General features: G+C 35.4%; 2 protein-coding genes across 2 annotated transcripts; one reads left to right on the forward strand and one right to left on the reverse strand.

The window, feature by feature from the left end:
- The first annotated feature begins 7,153 nt into the window (after positions 1-7,153).
- Positions 7,154-7,603, forward strand: LOC113352472 (uncharacterized mitochondrial protein AtMg00810-like). The gene has a single exon (XM_026596286.1). It carries the CDS (start codon positions 7,154-7,156, stop codon positions 7,601-7,603), a length of 450 nt encoding a protein of 149 aa, XP_026452071.1.
- A 2,233-nt stretch (positions 7,604-9,836) lies between these two features.
- Positions 9,837-14,995, reverse strand: LOC113349913 (probable methyltransferase PMT3). Its single transcript, XM_026593951.1, has 8 exons — positions 14,676-14,995; positions 13,376-13,869; positions 13,070-13,234; positions 12,747-12,929; positions 11,903-12,497; positions 10,765-10,877; positions 10,448-10,668; positions 9,837-10,353 (listed from the first exon to the last, which is right to left on the reverse strand). Exons 2-8 carry the CDS (start codon positions 13,631-13,633, stop codon positions 10,032-10,034), a joined length of 1,857 nt encoding a protein of 618 aa, XP_026449736.1. The 5' UTR covers positions 13,634-13,869; positions 14,676-14,995; the 3' UTR covers positions 9,837-10,031.
- Positions 14,996-23,240: the final 8,245 nt, after the last annotated feature.

Genomic DNA, 23,240 nt, shown 5'->3' on the forward strand with positions numbered 1-23,240 from the left:
ATAATTGGATTGAGATTATATCTCCGATAGGGCAAGATAAAAAGAAATTACAAACATCTTCATCTCATCGTTTGTGATTCCACAATATCTAGTTTCACTACCATACGATTTAGATTATTGTGAGGTGATTGATAATACTAGGTTGTTCTTCTGGAATATAAGTCCGGTTTATCAATTAGTTCTTGTTCATCTTGATTTATCAAAAGACGAAACAAAAACCCTTGGGTATTTCTGTGAGAGACAGATTTATTCAATTCTATAGACTTTTCTGTGTGAGACAGATTTGTTATCAAGCCTTCGAATTTGGGTCATAACAACTCTTAGTTGTGGGTGAGATCAGCTAAGGGAATCAAGTGTGTAGCATCCTGCTGGGATCAGAGACGCAGGGAGCGCAACTGTACCTTGAATCAGTGTGAGATTGATTGGGGTTCAACTACAGTCCAGACTGAAGTTAGTTTGTAGTAGGCTAGTGTCTGTAGCGGCTTAATACAGTGTAGTGTTCAATCTGGACTAGGTCCCAGGGTATTTCTGCATTTGCAGTTTCCTCGTTAACAAAACTTCTGGTGTCTGCGTTATTTCTATTCCGTATTATATTTTGTTATATAATTGTAATATCACAGGTTGTGCGTTGTATCGATCAATTGTGAAATCCAACCTTTGGTTGTTGATTGGAAATTGATTGATCCTTGGATATTGGTCTTTGGTACCATCCAAGTTTATATCTTTTGTATTTGATAAAGACTCGCAGATTTCTATTTGTTTGAGTATAGATCAAATCAAGAGATAGAGATATTAACTCCTTGATATACTTTTTATTAAGATTGAGTCTGACTGTCTAGTTGATTCTCTTAAAAGTATATGAGAGTTAGTCCATACATATTGCTAATCAAAATATTGGGTGAGGTTGTTAGACCCCCGCATTTTCACAACATTTACCTGAGATAGGTCGACAAGGTCTTAGCTATTTCGTGCCAGTGTAAAAAGCTAAACCCTAAACTCATATGTATACTAAATACCCAACTAATGAGACATAAATTGATAATATTATAAATTATGACTTCATACATGAGTTACACTATCATAACTTTATTATGATTTTGATATAACAATCACAAGGATATAACCAAAGATCAGTTACACTCAGAAGTCACAAATCATAAGAAAGTGAACCAATATATGGGACTGAAACATTACGGTTTATCCCATGAACTCAATTGGAATACACCATAAATGTTCAACATAAAATCAAGTGTCACAATTATCTCAGTCTTGTAAGAAATGAAAATACAAAACCATAGAAAGAAAAAAAAAAGAAAAAGAAAAAAAAGAAGAGTTTATTATGAGTTCGGACGAAGAAATTATGGTCAAAACAGGTTTACACTCCTTCGTATGGACTTAGGGAACTATCCCGGGACCGATCCTTAGGCTAGGTAGGTACCGATCCTAACATGGATCCACGGATAAAAACTGTTTTAGGCATAACTTTTGCATATGATGTCTGAATTGAGTGATTTTTGGAACGTTTTTAACCATCTAAACAAGAGATACATATATATGAACTGCGGGTATCAACACCATAAACTCATAATTACTCTTTCTATCAAATGCTCAATTATGGATAGAGAATATATGAATAAAGAAGAGACAAATCTCCATGAAGATGTTAAACAGTCGTATGCTCTGTTTCATGTGCTTCCTCACCTTCCATAAGATTGAGCAAAAAGGTGAGCATGCACATTCCAACACAACTAGGTTGTGTTGATTTGATACTTGTCTTATTTGTCACAGGTGACTAAGACAGAATCATCATTCTTGACCTCTTGCTTGGTTTGACTTCTCCATTTTTTCTTCGTTGACTTGTGATGAAGAGTGGCATTATCACAACATGCATTCGCACAAGAGACGTTAAACAACATGATGTCCATATTTATTCTTTCAAGAAGACTGTCATAAACATTGCTACCAAATTACCAATTGAGTGTCATTCTTGTGACTAACTTTTGGCCTCTCCTTGGTTTTGGAGAACTTCGGGACCCACTTATAGATGGGTTTCGCAGGAACAACTTTTTCCTTCGTACCAATAGGACCATTTGCCTTTTGGATACTTTCCGAAACAACCTTTATCTAATTTGGAACATCAAATCTTGTCTTCGCATTTAAAAAGTCATCTCTCTTTTTATGATCGGGTCTTTTATGAGATAACCTTGTCGAGCGATAGGCAAAAATTGAACTATCATTATAATAATTCTTTTACCAAAACTTTAGAAAACAACGATCTGAGTTCTTTAGGGGAGAAATATTAGCCAATTAATTTGATACAAAATAAAGTGCATCTTGAATCTTACGAACTTTGCATCCCCTTTGCAAGTGTTCTTTACTTCCACAAATAAAGAAATGCTTAATAACATAAACAATGTGAATTTTAATGTTACCTTTTTGTGGATCCTCTTGCATTGGAGCTTGACGAGTTTTGTTTTCCCATTTTTCTTCAACGTTGTTTTTCTTTTGACATTGGCAAAAGTGCTTTCTTTGCTGGCTGCACTTAAGGAATCTGGTTGAACACAATTCTTAGGCTTGACAGGATTTACCTCTTTACAAGCATCTTTGACATCAATAGAAGCCTCTGGTTGAGAAGAATTTATAGCTTTGAAAATTTTTACCTCTTTGGTAGTATTTGAAGCATTTATTCCCTTATAGCTAATTCTGGTGTATCAAGATGGTTTCTACTTGATTCTAACATTGAGGTTAAATTATTTGAGTTATTATTGAACTTTTTCAAGTTCAAAATTTCTTCTTCCAACGTCTTAAATTTATCAAATGCACTAGCTAGATCAGCCTCCGAGTGTTTTTCTCAAGAGAGATAAGCACCTTTTTTCTCTTCAAAGCAAAATTATTGAGAACTAATCCCTTCTTCAGATTTAGCAAGTTTTTCTTCCAACCATTTGATATTCAAGAGATCAATAACATGATCTTTTTCTAATAATTTTGCTTGAGAAAGACTAGTACTTACTTTGTCTTCAAGACTTTGTAAGTTTTGAGAAACATTCTCCCCCAACCTTTCGAGATCTTGACAAAGCCTTTCATATTCAGTAGTCTTTGATTGTAAATCATCCATGAGGATTTTTTTCCCTATCAATAGACATACTTAGGTGATTGTTGGAAGAAAGCAATCACTCACAGGCTTGTTCCATCTTGGAGGTTAACATATCCACAAGACTTGCAACATACCTTGAAGAATCTTTAAATAAGTCATTGGACATGTCTACAAGACTTAAATTTAACACAACATGTTAGAGAATATGTCTTCCATCATGTGAATCACTTGAATGCACTGTCAGGTGTTACATGTGTTAGTTAGTTATTGGTGTTAGTACACCGACAGGTGTTAGTTTGCTATTGGTTGGTTACTAATTACAACTGTAATGAGTCGGTTTGTCAGTAGCTTTAAATATATGTTTCTCTTTCCTGTGTCTGTAATGAAAAACAAGAATCAAGAAAATCATGAATCAGATATTCATCTTCTCTAAGAGATTTGTTTAATGACATTCTTCTCTCTGACATGGTATCAGATACCTGTTTCAAACCCTAAATTTCTTCAAATCAAACCATTACTTCATCAAAAACAACAACATCAACAATAGTTGAAACTGAAAAACATATCCCACTTACCTTCAAACCACCATGAAAACTATCATCAACCAATTATACCTTATGGAAATCTCAAATTGTATCTTTATTGCGAAGCTATAATCTCTTCAAATTTGTCGATGGATCGTTTTTATGTCCGTTTAAGTTCTTTCGCAAATCTACTCCTGCTGGTGAAGCAGTTCTTGCAGCTACATCTTTGCCAGATCCTGATCCAGACAATAATTTTGTCTGCAATCCGATCTACAATTACTGGATTAATCAAGATCAAGCTATTCTATCTTGGTTGTTTAGTGCCTCCACCGAATAAACTCATTCATATGCAATCGATTGTACCTTCTCTCATGAGATCTGGACTATATTAGAACATAATTTTAATGCTTATACTAAATCAAGATTGATGCAGCTTAAATCTGATTTGGTGAATCTCAAGAAAAGTAGTGAATCAATGATTGTCTACTTCAATAAGGATATATCTTTATCCTATCAGTTAGCACAGATTGGTAAAGTAATTTCTGATAAGGATCTTGTATTTCATATCTTATAAGGCCTACCTCCTGAATTCAATGCTTTCAAAACCTCTGTAACCACTCAACAATTAAAGAATGATAATCCCATCACCTCTTATGAGTTACTAGGATTATTACTTTCTGAAGAAGTGCATGTGAATTCTGAGTCTAAATCTGATCTAACATCAGTTTCTGCAAATGTAACCACACAACAATAAATTTCTCAAATACACTTTCTTATTCATCCTTTGATTCTCAATATCCTGGTTACTCGCATTCACCTACAGCTTATTATCAACATTACTTTGGTCCTCCACAATATGCACCTTCAAAATTTTCTCATAGAGGTTCATTTAATCGATTTAATACGAATAGAGGTAATAGAGATGGTGGAGGTTATAGAGGTGGTTTTCGTGGTGGTCGATCAGATTTTGGTGGTAGAACTGGAAGGTTTGAGCATGGTGGTCGATCTAATCGCAAGAATTTCTTCCCACCACAATCTCAAGCTCCATATAACAACTATTCTCCTCCTTGTCAAATCTGCAAGAAAGATGGTCATTTGGCACCCAATTGTAAATATAGATATAGTGATAACTCCAATGCTCAGGATTATAACACCAGTTATGATTACTATGGAGAAGATTCTGATGAGTTTTGGTGTCCAGAACCAGAAGCATTTGTTGTTTATGATAACTTAAATTCCACAACTTCTTTTAGTTCTGCTTGGGTACCAAACTCGGGGGATACACATCACATTACTCCCGATCTTTCTAACATGAATCTCCACTCAGAGTATCAAGGTCATGATCAAGTGAAAGTTGGAAATTGATCAGGTTTGCATATTACTCATGTTGGTACTTCTATTTTTCAACATGACAATGTTCAATTTACTCTGTCTAATGTCCTTCATGTACACGAAATTACAAAGAATCTTATTTTTGTGCATCAATTTACAAAGGAGAATCAATGGTTCTTTGAATTTCATCCTGATTTATTCTTTGTGAAGGATTTGGTTACTCACAAGGTTCTTCTCAGTGGCCCTGTTAAAGATGGACTATATCATTTGGAATTCTCTGCAGCTCAACTCAAGCAAGCTCTTTCTACTACAAGATCAGCTGGCACAATAAGCTAGGTCATCCTGCCTATAACACTTTGAAGCATGTTTTATCTTCTGTAGATGAAGTCATTGATACACATTTATCTTCTCAAGTTTGTTCTGCATGTCAAATTGCTAAAAGTCATGCTTTACCATATCTTACCAATACAAATAAAGTGTATCTTTAGACCTTATTCACTCAGATGTATGGGTTTCTCCCATTTGCTCTATCAATGGATATAAGTACTATGTCTCCTTTATTGACTCTTATAGCAGATTTACATGGATTTATCCTTTAGCATATAAGTCAGAGGTTCATGACATATTCATCAAATTCAAATCTCATTTTGAAAATCTACTGAGCAGAAAGATAAAGTTTGTATAATCTGACTGGGGAGGAGAGTACATAAATATGTCTACATATTTGGATAATTGTGGCATAGGACATAGAGTTTCCTGTCCTCATGCTCATGCTCAAAATGGAACCGCTGAGATAAAACATAGACACATAGTAGAAACTTGACTTCCTCTATTGTCTCATGCTTCTCTTTTCATTTCTTATTGGAGTTATGTTTTTGAGACTGCCAATTACTTAATCAATAGACTTCCAACATCTACACTACAAAAAATTTCACCACTTGAGTTCCTTTTTCATATCAAACTTGATTATCAATTACTGCATACCTTTGGTTGTGCATGTTTTCCTTGTCTCAGACCCTTCAATACTCATAAATTGGAACCAATATCAGTTAAATGTATATTATTGGTTACAGTAAAATGCATAAAGGATATAGATGCCTCAATCCTTTCACCAACAAAACATTATTTCTAGGGATGTTAAATTTGCTGAATCAGAGTTTTCCTACAATCAACTACTTCAAGCTATTTCTTCTGACACTGCTTCTGCTTCAACTGCGGAGAGTTTACCATCTACAGTTACTTCTGCTGCTATTTCTAATGAGGTAGATTTTGTCCTGTCAACTACACCTACTGCTTATTGTTCGGTGCCTGCATCTTCACCTGCTCCCATTATTAATGATCATTCTATGACCACTAAAGGAAAGAAATGAATTTCTAAACCAAAAGTGTTTGCCTCAAAAGTACAAACTGTTTGTGAAGACATTACAGTTCCTACCTGTTACTCTGAAGCTTGCAAAGATCCAAAGTGGAGAGATGCTATGGATGAAGAGATTAATGTATTAATGCAAAATGGGACTTGGAAATTGGTGTTACCCTAGTTCAGATGACAATGTCATTGGTTGTAAATGGATTTTTAGAATAAAAAAAATGTTGATGGTACCATTGAGAGATATAAGGCTAGATTAGTAGCCAAAGGATTTAATCAGGTTGAAGGAATAGATTATCAAGATACATTTAGTCCTGTTGTCAAACCAACAACAGTCAGAATGATACTTTCTATTTATCTCTACAAGGGTTGGAAAATCAGGCATCTTGATGTTAAAAATACATTTTTGCATGGTCATTTGTCAGAAAATTTGTTTATGGTTCAACCTCCAGGGTACACTGATAAGATTTTTCCAAATCATGTTTGTAAACTACAAAAATCCTTATATGGATTGAAGCAAGCTCCAAGAGCTTGGTTTTCCAGGCTTCGTCAGTTTCTATTACAATGTGGATTTCATCCTTCAAAGACATATACTTCTTTGTTCTTCAGAGTCGCATCTTCTGCAGCAATATATGTACTTGTTTATGTTGATGATATCCTTGTCAGAGAAGTTCCCCTGCTGCAATTGATAAATTACTTGTTGATCTTGGTAGAGAATTTGCAATCAAAGATTTGGGAGAATTACATTTTTTCCTTGGAACTCAAGCTACAAGAAACAATGAAGGTATTTTACTTTCTCAATAGCAGTATATATCCAATCTATTACTCAAGACCAAAATGTCCTTTGCTCATCCTTCATCTACTTCTATTGCTACCACTCATTCTACTGCCACTGCTGCACCATTTAGTGATCCATCTTTGTATAAAAGTGTAGTTGGAGTTTTACAATATGCCACAATCACCAGACAAGATATAGCATTTGCAGTTAACAAGTCTTTCCAGTTTATGCAGTCTCCCACTGAAGTTCATTGGACTGCAGTTGAGCTCATTCTCAGGTACTTGCAGGGCACACTTGGCTATGGACTGCAGTTTAAGCAACCTAGTTCTCTGCAACTTCAAGTATTCTCTAATGCAGACTGGGATGGAGATATTACTGACAGACGTTCTACAAGTGGAATGGCCATCTTTATGGGTCCTAATATCATTTCTTGGTGTTCTAGAAAGCAGAAACAGTTTCCCAATCAATCACTGAGGCTGAGTATCACGCTCTGGCTGATGCTACTTTAGAGATCATTTGGATACAATCTCTCATGTCAGAGCTTCATTTTTCTTCACTAAGACCTCCTGTTCTTTGGTGTGACAATATGGATGCAACCTACCTGACTGCAAATCCCATTTTTCACAATCGTATGAAACACATCGAGATTGCTTTCCACTATGTTCGAGAACTGGTTGCCTCTAAATCCTTAGAGGTTCGTTTTATCTACACACAGGATCAAATTGCACATATTTTCACCAAATGTTTAGCTATCAGACACTGCACTTGCGAGGGGGGGGGGGTTAGAGAATATGTCTTCCAGCGTGTGAATCACTTGAGTGCACTGTCAGGTGTTAGTTGGTTATTGGTGTTAGTGCACTGAAAGGTGTTAGTTTGTTATTGGTTGGTTACTAGTTACAGTTGCAATGAGTCGGTTTGTCAGTAGCTTTAAATATATGTTCTCTTTCCTGTGTCTGTAATGAAAATCAAGAAATTCATGAATCAGAAATTCATCTTCACTGAGAGATTTGTTTAACGACATTCTTCTCTCTGACACATCATGAGATCCATCAGACTCATTCAAGATAATATCAGAAGAACATTTCGATCTTGATTGAGATGAGAAAGAACCATTACCACTGCTTACAATCTCTGACTCGGAGAGTGTTTTAGCAACCTCTTCTGATACGTTAATTGTGTATTTTCTTTGCTTTGCTTTGCTTTCCTTTAATTTTATTTTGACCCATGTCTTATAAGTTGGATCGTACCAAACACAGATTGTTAGATGTTTTTGTGTTTGCCTGCTTTGATACAAATTGAAATGACGAGGGTACCAAGTACACCATAATCTTTTCGATATCAACTTATAAGTCATATACTCTGTGTGATCTAATGTAGACAGAGACCGTCAAGAAGATAACAACCATAAGGTATACACTTGGTATAGTTACTAGTTCGATTTTTTTTTTTACTTTATTTATTGTTATGTGCTTTTACTAGTTCGACACCGAACCTAAAACTATAGGGATCAACCAAAGTGTTTGGGATTAACGTACAAGTGCAATTATTTTAATTATAACTTAAGCAAATTATAATGCGGAAAGTAAAGTAAAAGCACACAACAAGATTTTGTAGATGAGGAAATTTGAGGTTACCAGAGTCTGTTGTTACTTTACCGTTAGTGATATATGATTCTAGCGATAAATAGATAAGTATGTTGATTGAGTTAGTGCATTCTCTAATGCAAATTAACATCATCTCTTCTATTGTTTATTGTTGTTTACATCCTCTAATGCTAATGATTGACTCTTATCTTGTGGATGAGTGAAAAAAAAGACTTATCTTGTGGATAATTTGAATGTCTCTCCCTATAAATGCGAAGTTAATATTGTCTCGTATTATTTATAGTTATTTACATTCTCGAATGTCAATGATCGACTCTTATCTTGTGCATGAGTGCACAAAATAACAAAACGTTATCACGTGGATTCTTTGAATTTCTCTCTCTATAGATGCAAAATTAACATTATCTCTCATATTGTTTATTGTTGTTTACATTCTCCAGTGGACTTGTATCTTGTGTATGGGTGCACAACAACAACAAACTAAGCTTTTGGTCTCAAACATGTTGTGGTAGGCTAGAAATGAAACCCAAATCACAAACCATCTTTCTCATGTTATGGTTCTGGTATGTGGATCGTAGAATTCCATGCACTCTTGTCTAAGACTGGCTGACCTCTACCTTTCTTTGTGTCTACGACGCGAGTTGTAACTCCAATGCGCACTGGTGCCACTGTTGGAGATGTCCAAACCCTTTCAAGCGACACTGAACAAGCTTTTTCTTGATGGGGACTACTCCAAGTATAATACGTATATCATCGTTCCTAATTCGGTCATGTATCGTGTTGCCACAACTTCACCGCAGGATATGCATTTCTGCTGCACTTATCTTTTAAACGTGTTGCCTTTTGGTAGCCAAACATTCCACACCATAGAGCATAATTGGCCTGATCGCGGTCCTATAAAACTTTATTTTTTGTTTTTGCATAACTTTTTTTATCACATAGGATGCCAGATGCCTGTCGCCGTTTTATCCATCCCAGTTGAATCCTATAGCTAACATCCTCTTCAATCTCACCTTCATTATGCAGCATCGTATCTAAATATCGTAAGATATCCTTTTCAGGCACTCCTCGTCCTGCCGAAGTGACTTCCCCATCCTCCGATCTAGTAAAATAAATGTAAGAGGAACACAAGCATCAATTGACACTACTTACAACTGATATATTGGGATTATGCAAAAATTAGAGATTACAACGGGACAATAAAAGCGCAAAAGAATTGATAATAACCTATAACTACTCGGCCATAGGAGGCCTGCATAGGGAAGGTTATTATAAAATAATAAAGGGAGGAATACATATGGAGACTACTGAAAATTGTGGAAACAATGTCCTCCTATTCTGAATCCCTGAGGTTATCGTTTGTTAACCACAATGCCTTTTGAATCACAAACACGACCTCGTCTTCATCTTGGTCTGAATCTGACTCACCTTCAGCTGTTGCAACAGCTTCCCAACGCAATGCCGGTAAATACTTCTTAATTGACTCCACCAGTGGTCGCTTGTCCCTGATTATAATGAAACCAGTGGGCCTGAGCAGTCTATCCATCTCCAGCAGTAGATCTTCGACACTGCATCCCTTCGTATCAATGTCAGATAGTACAGTCCAAGCATGAAGGAGATCATAGGTTCTAGGGTAGGTTGAGAAGGCTTCACACCTGTTAAGCAACACATACAAATTCAGCAACATGGTAAGCTTTTCAGTTACATCTCTACTACTCCAACGTCAAATTCTTTAATTTGTTTACATACCAGCTATGTACAGTTCCAATCAGGCCTCTGTCATATATTAATTTTAGTGTGTTTGCACCATCCTCTGGCACAACATTCATAACCCAGACATCCTTCTCCTTCAGAGCAGCTGCAAATGAACCCATGTTTGTTTTCATATCCATCAAGTTTCTCAAAGAATCTGGCTTCATTTTTTGACTCAAGAGATTCCAATAAGTTTCTACCCTTCGGCTCCAAACGTCCTGCAGCACATAATTGATATCATTCACTCGTGTTTTAGCATGCACACATGATTGAATCGTATATACATATATAGAAGAATAGTTGCTTTATCTTACCGTGTCTTTTTCAAAAGCCTCACTAGAATAACCAAAATCAGCAAGACGTGGAGGAGGAGCTGTTAATCTAGCTGGCCAAGGAGCTAACCCGCTCCCTCTGGATATGTGGCTCTCTGGTAAAATGAAACAAAAGTTCAGTTTTAACATAGTCCCACAAGTTATCATAATTTTACACAATAATTCAGCTGGAAGTCAAAACAAATGGTGAAGGAGGCTAGTTACATGTATGCAGTTTATTTATTTCTCTACCACCCACCAATCTTCAGGCGTTAATTTGCTAGGTAGTTGGAACTTGGAAATATATCACCAAGAAGAGTCTTTTGGGTGCAAAGGAAAAGGTTCATATTCCTATCCTAAAAAAGACACAGAATTTGAGTACTATTATACCTGATTGTATTTCTGGCTGTATATTTCTATAAACTAACGGTTGAACTTAAAATCTTTAATCCTATCAACAATACGTCAAAACTTCTTTTTTTGGCGTATCAATACGTATTGTATGGATACGTGTATCCAATACGTCCAATACGGCCAATACCAACTATATAATCCTTTTTTTCAGTTAAAATACCAAAAGTTGGATAAGAAGCAACAGCTGTCCATATATTTCTTTAATACTAATAAAAGTTACATATTTATCACCAGCTGTCATCACCCCCTCCAGTCAATACTTATCCCAAACTTTCTCCTCCTCCTCTTAATCTCAACACTTATCTGATTACCTCTAACTCTCTCTGTTTTATCTCCTCCAAAACCAGTAGAATACCAAAACCCTATTTATCCCAGATACTGATATACAACTATGAGCAAGAAAAGAAAAGACACAAATCTCAACACCCCCCTTTGGAATTATGTTGAAAAACAAGGAAAAAGATGTATGTATTTTGTTATGTTTCTATCTCATATATGATATATATATATTTTAAGACTACAGATTAATATTGAGTATTCCGTATCGCCGTATTACCATTTTTTTGTTGGTGTATCCTAGTAACGTATTGGTATCCTGTATCGGATACCGTATCCGTATCGTTGCAACACAGAATTCCTATGGTATAATCCCAAAAAATAGATAGTAACATAAATATCAAAAATTTAAAAGGGAGAGTGCGCGGATGCACCAAATTAGGTTACTCACGTTCAGAATAAGGTGTGATGCAAGCTTCCATCGGAACACCCCAAACTGCATCTGGATCATCATCAGATCTGCAGAGAGGAGGTTGAGTGCCAGGCTCTCTTTCCATGTAACAGTCATTTGTTAGAGGTTTGACCCAAATAACAGTTTGATTTTGTTTGGCAGTAATTTTCCAACACATACGGTCTACAAGGGCACTCATTTCTTTCCAAATTCTTAGATCTTCTTCATCCTGTGCATATGCTTCGGGAGATGAATAGGCAAAATAACCTCCTGGTCTAAGAAGCCTATCCAACTCAAGAAGAAGTAGTCCATCTCTTTGAAGCCAATCAATTCTACAACGTGAACAGTGGGCTAGTTCAAACGACCTGCTTGGGTACGGGAGCCTCTTTGTTCCCAAAACACCAAGATATGCTGGGATCCCTCTCTCAAGGGCAAATTGAATTTGGTTTTGGTGCACGTCATTGGGCGCCAAAGACATTGCAATGACGTCAGATGAAAGAAGATATGCTCCAAAACTTGCAACTCCACAGCCCACATCAAGGACTGTTCGAACCCTTCCCTCATTGTTTATATTATTGTTTGAAAAGTTGAGCATCTGTACAGCCAAGCGAAGAAGAAAAATACCGTGTTACTCGAGTAGTTCAAGGAAGGTCTCCTAAAAAAGAATCTTAACATAAAATGGGAGATACCCGATAGCTATAGAGAAATAAGTGCATGACAATATTTTTAGTTCCTAATACAATCAGAATCTGAGAAGTAACTCATGAAATGGCGACAGTTTGTACCATAAAAAGAACTTTATGTTATTCAGCTTAGCATATTGTTAAAAGGGAAAAACTCTTACATTCGCTAATGAGGCAATATATTTATCTGCTCCATAATGGAAATGAGTGCCTCCTCCAGGAAATACAATTTTTTCACCTCTGACAACCATCCAGTTCTGGTCAGATTTCTCCGAGGCAAGGTGAGTATGTGGTATATTTGCTTTCCATACCTCATCTCTGCTTCTTGGCCACTTTATTGGGACCTGTGACAAAACACAACCAAACAGTTAAGCTAACCTAAACTGAAGTGACTAGACAGAAACACTGAGAATCCTGAACTGAATTCTCACTTTGCCAGCATATAAAGTAAGCATGATACAATATTAATCAGAGAAGTATGAACCTTGTAGCCAGGTGGTGGAGGAATCAAGCAGTTGTAGCGCCTCTCTGCCGGGGGACAATGTCTCTCATAATGTTCCATCAAAGACAAATCCAACTTTAACCTCAACTGGTATATAAGATGCCTGTCTAAGCATGGAATCAACTCCGAATGTCGGTCATCGCATACCTTTGAAGGAGGATGTAAAGGCACATAACATTGTTACTAATACAAATCAGATAAAGATAAATCTAATGCAAGTACATGAAATTTACAGTTAACATATGCCATGAAGAAAAAAAAAATCAAGCTTGTTTAAGAATAACTAACAGGAAAGCTCTTCAGTGCGATATCAATATCTCCATCTTCTTGGACCAATGCAGTGGAAGATTCATTTTGCTTACTGTCAGCATCTTCATTGCCACCCAAGTAGGGTGATCCAAGACGTCTTAAAGTTGACGTGCCACGTTGAACTCGAGAGCCAAAAAAGGATCCATAGTATACAAATACAAAACAGATCACAATTCCCACAAGGCACAAGGATGTGATCAACCTCCTCTTTTGAACTTCATCTGTTCTTCCTCTCATCTTTCCAGTGCCAAGCTCTTTTTATTTATTTTTCTACTTTCTATAGAAATAAGAATATCACAAAGTGAATACCATGTACTTCTCCCGGTTTATGTAAAACGAATCACAAACTACTTAAAAGAATTGCTTCAAATAAGCATCAGGAATGGAGAGCACTCCTATTGTCAGATTTGCATAGGCAAGCAAGGTCCGTCTAACATATATGCCCTTTCCTCATAACACGTTACAGTCGCAATCTGTAAAAACACAACAAATATCAGTCAAACCCAACAATCTAAGAAACAAGCAAAAGTTAGAAGCAACATTCACAAGAAGATAGCATAGCATCAGTGGTTCCAAGGAATTAGTGTGTATACAATATTCTCATCATTAACCAAAGGGCTGCACTAGTATATTGTGGACATATAAGAACAGCCAGGTCCAAAATGCAAGTGTGAATGAGTAGCTTAACCTCGGCCTTCACCGCTTACCCTTACCTACTAGTTACTGTTTACTAAGCATGAGAAAAATAACTGTTTAATTTAACTAAAAGTCCAAAAAATTCCCAGTAAAAGTCTAAAAGCGCAGAGACACCAAGAACAGCCAACAATTAGACACAACAAGGAAACAAATTCTACCCAATTCAAGAAATAAAGAAAGATGCAAAATCAACACCACAAACCACAAATAAAAACATAAGGTGGAAAAACTACCAGATACGCAAATTAGCTCAGTAGTCTAAAAAATATAAAGACCAGAAAGTTAGCATTGTCCTGGATCATGTACATTTTGTCAGAAATACAAAAAAAAGTTCAATACATAATTAACGAGACACAAAACCAAAATGTTAAGGAATGTATGTCCGCAGTGAAATCACATCAAATATTGGATCCGAATGATAATAGTAATAGCTCTCTCATATTGTAGAAACAATCAGATCTACGTACACAAAATTCAGCAAACTTCAGATCCATAACAAAATTACTTGTACACTAATATAAATAAGCAATTATTCATTCTACCGCGCATCTAGAAAAACAGAATAGAACTTAACTAAACTTACTGGTAGAAAGAGATATTGGAATTCAGATCTCAACTTGATTCACTCTTCAATGCAATTCTTATCAAAAAAAAACCTTAGATTAACTAAAGAAGTATATCCTGTTGAAAAGAATGCCAGGACCATATGGCGAGAGTGATTAAGTTATGGAGAGAGAGAGTGTGTGTTAATGCAGATCTAAGAAGTTTGCAAACAATTTTCTGTCATGATGATTATTACGATGAAGAAGACGAGTAATGTGAGATTCTGTTAAATGGATTTTTTATATCTAACGGTTCATGTTTCATTAACAAACTCAAATAATAAGTGTCGGCGAAAATTAATGATACTATTTTTCCTTCGCTATTTCCCCGGGAAGTAAGAAAAGGAAGGCAACAAGTGGGAGTGGGACCCACACAATTGCCAAGAGCCTAATCTTACTCTTCACATAGACCCAACTTAAGGTTGGATTTGGATAAGTGAAAAACATGGACAAACCCATTTTTTAGAATTTTTCCACTATCAAACTCACGCTCAGAAAAAATCACGCTCGCACCCATATTTTGTGAGAAAATTTCTCTCACATCCATAATTCTTAAAATTAGTTGTCGCTTCTTCTTTTTCTTTTATTTCATGTGCTTTCCTTCTTCAGATCACCTCCGCTCAGGTTTATGAGTCCTCTCAAAATCAAAATCCTCTCATTACCATCTAGCTTCACCCACCAATTCTGATCATCATCGATAACATTTACTCCCGAAGAAGCTCTAAAGCAGCAAGTAGAAGAACAAACCCTAAAATGGTTGGATTCTAAATACAATGGAATGCTCATGGAGGCCACCTTCTATCAAGAACTTTTCAGCCCCTCTCCAATCGAAACCAGAAGTTACTAGACATCTTCGACCTTCACCGTTAGAGGTACTCCGAGATTGTTTAGATGATTAAGGATTGAAACTTTTGTATTGATTTATATTGAATTTGGTGAATAAAGTTTGAAAAACAAAAAATTCGGGTGAAATTTTTGATGAATAAAGTTAGGGTTTTAGCTCAATTTGGTTAAAATTGAGTAGGTGAAAGGAATGGGTATCAACAAAGGAATTGGTTTGAGTCAATGGCAACAGAGAAACGATACATGTAATGTTGATTCAATTCTTTTAATGTGCAACGATAATTGAGACTATTGAACTCATATTAGTAGAACTGACTTGATGAAAAGGAACCCATTTGCTGTTTTGGATAAAACTTACTGTAATAAATTTGCTCAGTATAATGGGGTCACTGGGATCTTGTTACTGATTTTCGTGGTGGTGGTATTCATGGTGGTGTTGGTGGTGGTGATATGATATTATTGCCTTTTATCTTGTTGGTTGGTGCTTTGATATTTGCTCATTTAATTTACTGGACATAGCAGTATTTTGCTGGTGGTGAGTTACTGATGAGCTTTTCTTTTTCTATTTTCCTTTTTTAGTTTTCTTTTCAGTGATATATTGTGGACAGATTTTGAATTTATTTCATGGTGTATTGATCTTTTGTTAGTTTTTACTAAAAACAAATTAAACAGATATGAAATGTATATTGAGGTTGATTAAAGGCTTTAAAGTGGAGTTGTTCATGACTAGGTAGTTGTTGAACTAGGTGGGACTCATCAGTACCCGAACCACTAAAATCATGGTGGGGAACATCTCTGTAAGGTCACAGATTACAATCTGATAGGAACATTGAGGTGTGAATAGTGATGCATAACAGGTTATGCATCTACAAAATTTGTTGCATAACTTGTTATGCATTCTCGAAATTGGTTGCATAACACGTTCTGCAACTTTTGTTTTTTTGCGTAACTAGTTATGCAGTCCAGAAAAAAGTTGCATAACACGTTATGCAGCTACTTTTTTCTTAGTATTGAAACCAACAAAAAATAAGGCTGCATAACTTGTCATGCACCTATAATAATATCTACATAACATGTTATGCAGTCGTGAAAATGGATACATAACCTGTTATGCATCCGAAAATATGACTGCATAATGCATTATACATCGAGAAAATTGTTGCCCAATCTTTTATGCATCGAGAAAATAAATGCATAACATGATATGCATCCGTAAATATGGATATATACTGCATTATGCATCAATTTTTTATACTCAAGAAGGGTGTGAAAACAATGGGTACATGACTTGTTATAGATGCATAACTTTGTTATGCAGATGCATAATTTGTTATGCAGTTGAGAAAATGGTTGCATTATTCGTTATGCGTCTGCATAATGCGTTATACATCCTTTTTGGTGGCTGCATAATGGTTATGTATCAAGTTTTCGAAAACTTTGCCTAAAACGATGATCACCTCTGATTTTTTTCATGAAAAACAAAAATTTGATATTGTTGTTTGTACTCGTTGCGTAGCTATCTTTAAAAGATTTCCAACCATATAAAATTTGTAAATTTCTAAGGTGCGGATTTTTAGATATGTTATGTCCAAGTTGAGTTGCCAATTATACCCCTGATGCATAACTCAGTCATGCAGATGCATAATCCGTCATGCAGAAGTTTTTAATAATTTCATATAATTATGGGTGTCACGGAAATAATTATGGGCGTCACAGTACCCAAAATTAATTGTGGGCCTGAGAATGAGAATATTTTTTTTTTGGGTCTCCCCCTAATTTCCCCTTTGGATAACCTGGATTGATTTTTTTTTCTTTTTTTTGTTTACCTTTTTTTTCAAAAAAGAGGAAAAACCTCATTCATTGACTGGAATCTCCGACTCCTCGTAATAAAGAGTATCCGACTCCTCGTAATAAAGAGTAGCAGAGTTAGTTACATTAACATTCCAGCTCCGAAGCTCAGGATTGTTTAAATAGGCTACACAATTTCACCTAACCCTAAATAGTTTGTAGCTAAACGATTACAATAGGCAATAGACTGAATTACTTCATCTTTCCAAAATTGGAAGTGAAGATTGATTAAAAGTACCCTAAGATTTTCACATGTCCATATGTAATTTACATCTAGACGGTTACAGTAAGTAGATATATGTGCTGCTTCTACAATATGAAATTTACTTTTCAAGACAAATCCTTGTGCTTTGAAGTTTATGCAATCTGTAGCTTCATAGTCAAAGTCTTGGCTGATAGTATACCTTTTTTCCCTTGCTCTGGCATACATTCCCATCAAAAGCAAAAGAGTAGGTTCGGAATCGCTTTGAAAGATGACGTTGTGGCCACTCCATTGTGTTGCCCACTTAAAAGCTTCTTCAGCCCCTCTCGGTTCGACCTCTTCTCTGGTACTACAATCTGCAGGGTATCCTCTTGCTTCTGTTGCGTTTCCTGCATAATCAATGAGTGTCAAGCCTATCCCATATCTAGTAATAGAATCAAGCATGGCAATAGCAACATTGATCCTAACAGACATAAACACTTTATCCATTTCAGGGTCTTCATAATTTATTCTCAAGTTTTCATCATTCATTGGGTTGCAATAAAGTGTTTGCATGTTGTCATAATCTGTTGTACTTATGTTCATGATGTTATTTATAAACTTGACTATTGTCTTAGCAGTTTGGGCACTATTTTGCTTAGATTTTTGAAACACCAGCTCACACCTTGCTTTCCAAATATTCCAACTAACAATATTACAAAGAACAACCCAATCCATAGCTCATCCATTTCTATTATGGTCGATAAACCAGGTGTTAAGCCAATCATGGAAATCAGTAGTGCCATTAGTAACAAAATGCATATCAAAGTTTAAATGCATCCATACCTGAGAAGCAAAGTTGCATTGAAGAAAAAGATGTGTAAGGGTTTCCTCATCATTTTTACAAAGAGTACAAGTGGTATTTATATCTGGTAGGATGGCTGTTATTCTCATACTATTGGGAAGAATAACATGAGCAGCTTTCCATACAAAAGTTTTAATCGAAGGCGTTACTTTCATGTTCCATATTCTGCTCCAATCCTTCGAGTTTGTACCGATGGTACCACTAGAGTTAATAGAATTATACAGAGAATTAACAGAGAACATACCCTGTTTTATTTAATGTCCAATGTGGTTTATCTTCTAATCTTCTAGTTGGGATTTAAATTCCCAAAACCTTGTGAATGGTACTTTGGCTAAAACAAATTGAGAGTTTTGAATGGTCCCAAGTATGCATATTTGTTATTAATTAACTAACCTTTTTAAAATCTTCAGCTCCTGCAGAGTTTTTGACAAGAGGAGGTTTGAGGCCTGGTATCCAGTAATCATTCCATATATCAATCTTATCTCCATCTCCAACCTCCTAGAATAAGTTTTTCTTGATCTGTTGGACACCTGTCAACATTTCTTTCCAAATCCAACTATCTTTATGTTTAGATTTAGAGTTAACATGGAAAATATTACAGTTTGGGTAATATTTAGATTTCAGTGAAGTTGAACAAAGAGAATTTGGGTTCTCTTTAAGTCTTCAACCCATTTTAGCTATCATTGCAAGATTGAAATTCTGCATGTTTTGAAGACCCAATCCTCCCTCACTAACAGGTTTACAAACAGAAATGCCTTAAGACACACTCCCTTCTTCCCATTTTTATTTTTTCCCTTTTCATTTTTGCCCCATCAAAAGTCTCTTTGCATTTTAGTGATAGTGTTGCAGATTTTTACAGGGATTTTGAAACAATTCATTTGATAAACACACAAGGAAGAGGTAACCTTTTTTTATCATGACAGTCCTACCAGTTGTGTTTAGGTTTTTACCACTCCAACTCAACAATCTTTTGCTCATCTTATCTACTAGTGGCTCAAAACATTCAATCTTAGATCTATTAGTGAACAGTGGGGAACCTAAATACCTATCGTTTAAGGGTATTACCTTAACTCCAAGAATGGCTTGAATATCTTCCCTAATCCTAGGGTTCGTTTTAGGACTAAAGAAAACACCGGACTCACTGAGGTTGATCAATTGAACAGAGGCTAAGCCAAACTCTTTAAACAGTTTTACCAAATTATGACTAGTTGTAATATTAACATCACAAAAGATTAAGAAGTCATCAGCAAAAAGTAAATGACTTACAGAGGGAGTACGAGTTGTAATTTTTATACCTTTTATGTGGCCCAAGGAATCAACATGCAAAATTTTTCTAGACAAGGCTTCCATACAAAAAAGAAACAGATAAGGAGATAATGGGTCTCCTTGTTTCAACCCTCTAGTAGGTTTGAAAAATTCAGTTGGATACTCATTGATCAAAACAACCAAAGTAGTGGTGGATATGCATTCATAAATCAAATTACACCATTTTTCATTGAATCCTAACTTATCCATAATTTTAATTAAGAAATTCCACTCTACTTTGTCAAAAGCTTTTGACATATCTATCTTTAGACCCATCAACCCATTTTTTCCTTTTTTATTTCTCATTTTATGAATTAGTTCATAAGCTATTGTAATATTATCAGAGATCTGCCTTCCAGGGATGAAGGCAGATTGGAAGGGAGATATTATCTTGTGTATCAGACCTTTCATCCTTCCAGACATCAGTTTAGAGATGATTTTATAAGTGGTGTTTTCTAGTGCTATAGGTCTAAATTCAGCTGGAGTAACATGATTCAGAGTTTTAGGTATGAGGGATATGAAAGAGACATTCATTTCCTTAGAAATATGCCCATATTCAAAGAACTTTTGTATCATTAGAGTTAAGTCAGTCCCTATTGTTTCCCAATTTTGTTGAAAAAAATATTTGGGCGGAAACCATCGAGACCAGGGCTCTTGTCAGGTTCCATGGAGAAAACAATTTTCTTTATCTCAAGCATACAAGGTATGGCACATAGAATAACATTATCAATATCAGTTATACATCTAGGAATAAAGTCAATCATTTTTTCGTCAATGTCAGGATTCACAGTAGTAGCAATGTTGTGGAAATGATTGGTAATGCAAGAGACAATTTACTCTCTACTGTTAACCCATTCACCATTATCTTTTTGAAGTGTCACTATTCTGTTTCTTCTAAATCTTTGTTTTGCTTTGCTATGAAAGTATCTAGTATTTCTATCTCCTAGAGCTAGATTTTGTTCCCTACTTTTATCTTTCCAAAACTTTTCCAAAATGGCATACCAACTATTTAGCTCAGCAGTTAAAGTAGCTAGATCCTTTGATTTATCAATGTAATAATTTTTCTTATTGGTTTGATCCAGCTTATTTTTAATTAGATCTATATTATTTCTTATGTTGCCAAATGTGGATTTATTCCATAATCTAAGAATGGTCTTGATATAATAAAGCTTTTTTCGTGAAAGTATAAGCAGGGGATCCCTGAATATCCTTTCTCCAACATTCTTGTATGAGGGGCTTGCATTGTTCATGTTTCATCCAATCACCAAAATATTTAAATGGGGTAGGCCCATCTCTCCAAGTATTATGAGTATTCAAGCAAATGGGCACATGGTCAGAATATAAAGGACTCAAGTGTTTTAGGTTAGAGTTAGGGAAGCAAGTTTTCCAAAAGGATTTTACCAAGGATCTATCTAGTCTTTGTTCTAAAGTCTGAATTAGTTTTCTTGTTATTCCAAGTAAAGGTATATCCAATAAAACCAAGGTCCATTAATCCACAATTACTAATTAAATTTTTGAAAGTTCTAGCTTCTGATTCCTTAAATGGAAATCTACTTCTCTTTTCTTCTCTATGCAAAACAACATTTCAATCACCTATTATAATCTAAGGTTTATCAATATGTGGCGCCATATGTTTAATGATATTCCAGGATTCCAACTTTTGTGGTCTATATGGACTACCATAAAAGCAAGTTAAGATCCAGGCAGGTTTATTATTACTAGCATGGACATTCACATTTATGTGGTTATGATGATTGTCAATTATGTCAAGTTTCATGTTATCCTTCCAAATAAGACAAAGGCCTCCAGCAGAACCTATAGGAGGTACAAGCCAAAAATTACTAACATTTACTTTTCTCATGATCTTACACATTTCCTCACTTTTTTGTTTTGTTTCCGAAATGAACATATATCAGGGTTATCTTTGTTCAAAGTATCATTAAGACTATTCATGGTAGCAATTTTACCTAATCCCTGACAATTCCATGCTATTACACTAATAAATTGCCAAAAATAAGATACAATTGGGTATTCTAAGTTATACATGAATGGTTGATCGTGTGTGCTAATATTTATGGTGATATATTCATGATGCATCAGGATAATAATGTTCACTGCTTTGTAAAGCATAAAATTGTAAATCATATTTATCACCCAATCAAAGTCATGTAACTGAAGTTTGCAATAAGCAATTATGTTACTATGTTTATCAACTTTAGTTATCAAAAATACGTACATGGAGATGAGTTTTAGGCTTACCTCATTGGAGTCCTTTGAGAAAGTCTTGTTATGACATGAATCCAAATCACTCGAAGTGTAATTAGGAGACTTACGAAACAATTTATGCTCAAAGTAGTTTGACAAGGCTTTCATAGAGTGATTCAAATTACCCGCATACTTTATTGAAATACAACATCTGGAATCTGGTTCCTTTTCCTCCAAAATTGTAGGATTTACCTTATAGTTGGTCAGAAGAAATGTTTGTAAATTTCCTTGAATTCTTTGATTTCCCCGGAGTTCTCTTTTTTCCAGTTATAACAAAAGGTACCCGGGATTTGACGAGTACACATTAGCTTTGAGATAGAAGTGAAACGTTCTTTGCAGAAATTAATTAGCTTCATATAAATACGTTAAAACAATACACAGGATTAAAAGCAGGGGAAAACAAGTTGCGGAAAGATCAACAAGAAATTATTGTAATTAAATCAAAAACGATTAGAAAGAAGAAGGAAATAAATCATAAAACAGAAAGTTTATATGCGGGATTCGAATCCAGAATGATTTGGATTTTCCAGATCGAAACTTTAGATAGATAAATAAAGGGACTTGAGCTGATTCTTCAGAAATTTTGAATCTCAGTGACTTTGTGTCTTTGTAAGTTGTTTCAATCTTTAGTGTCTATGAATATTTGTAACTTGGTGTCTTGGAGCCTCTGTGTCATCGGATCTTTGAGTCTTGGTGTCTTAGGATCTTAAAAAACAGATGGAATCAGATCTCAGAAGTAACAATCGATTGGGATTTAGTAACTAGAACAGGTAGATCTGTAAAGGGTTTGATTTGCTGACATGGGTAGAGGTTTTTAATAAAATTAAAAACTGACTCATGGAAATAATTTTCTTTTCCTTTTCTCATAAATAAGGCAAGCGTCAAAAGTTGATTAATGAAACCGATTTGAGATCGGAATCGTTACAGAGTTTACAAGGATCGGGTACAATCATTAAATATTTTATCCACCAGTTCTTGACTGTCACTCCTACCATTACACACATTACATCCAAATCAGAATTCTCAACTGTTCTAGAGGACAAATCCACATCAGGTGGCCAATATTGTTTTGTTTGAAACCAAACTAAACATTGCATCACTGCCAAAAGCAGCCATGGAATCTTGTGACACAGGAAATTCCTGATGTCTACATTGCCGACGGTTTGAATCAAATTGATTGAAGAAAAATAATCGTTACATAGAGTCCCGGAGATAAAATGTACTCGACTCTACAGACAC

This window comes from Papaver somniferum, chromosome 2 (assembly GCF_003573695.1).
Source record: "Papaver somniferum cultivar HN1 chromosome 2, ASM357369v1, whole genome shotgun sequence".
NCBI lineage: Eukaryota > Viridiplantae > Streptophyta > Magnoliopsida > Ranunculales > Papaveraceae > Papaver > Papaver somniferum.

Excerpts from the sequence above, each read along its gene's own strand:
- LOC113352472 (XM_026596286.1), top strand. The coding sequence starts at position 7,154 with ATGTCCTTTGCTCATCCTTCATCTACTTCTATTGCTACCACTCATTCT.
- LOC113349913 (XM_026593951.1), bottom strand. The coding sequence starts at position 13,633 with ATGAGAGGAAGAACAGATGAAGTTCAAAAGAGGAGGTTGATCACATCC. Across the intron at positions 13,235-13,375 it reads TCGCACTGAAGAGCTTTCCT|GTATGCGATGACCGACATTC; the intron begins GTTAGTTATTCT and ends CCTCCTTCAAAG. Across the intron at positions 12,498-12,746 it reads ATATTGCCTCATTAGCGAAT|ATGCTCAACTTTTCAAACAA; the intron begins GTAAGAGTTTTT and ends TTGGCTGTACAG.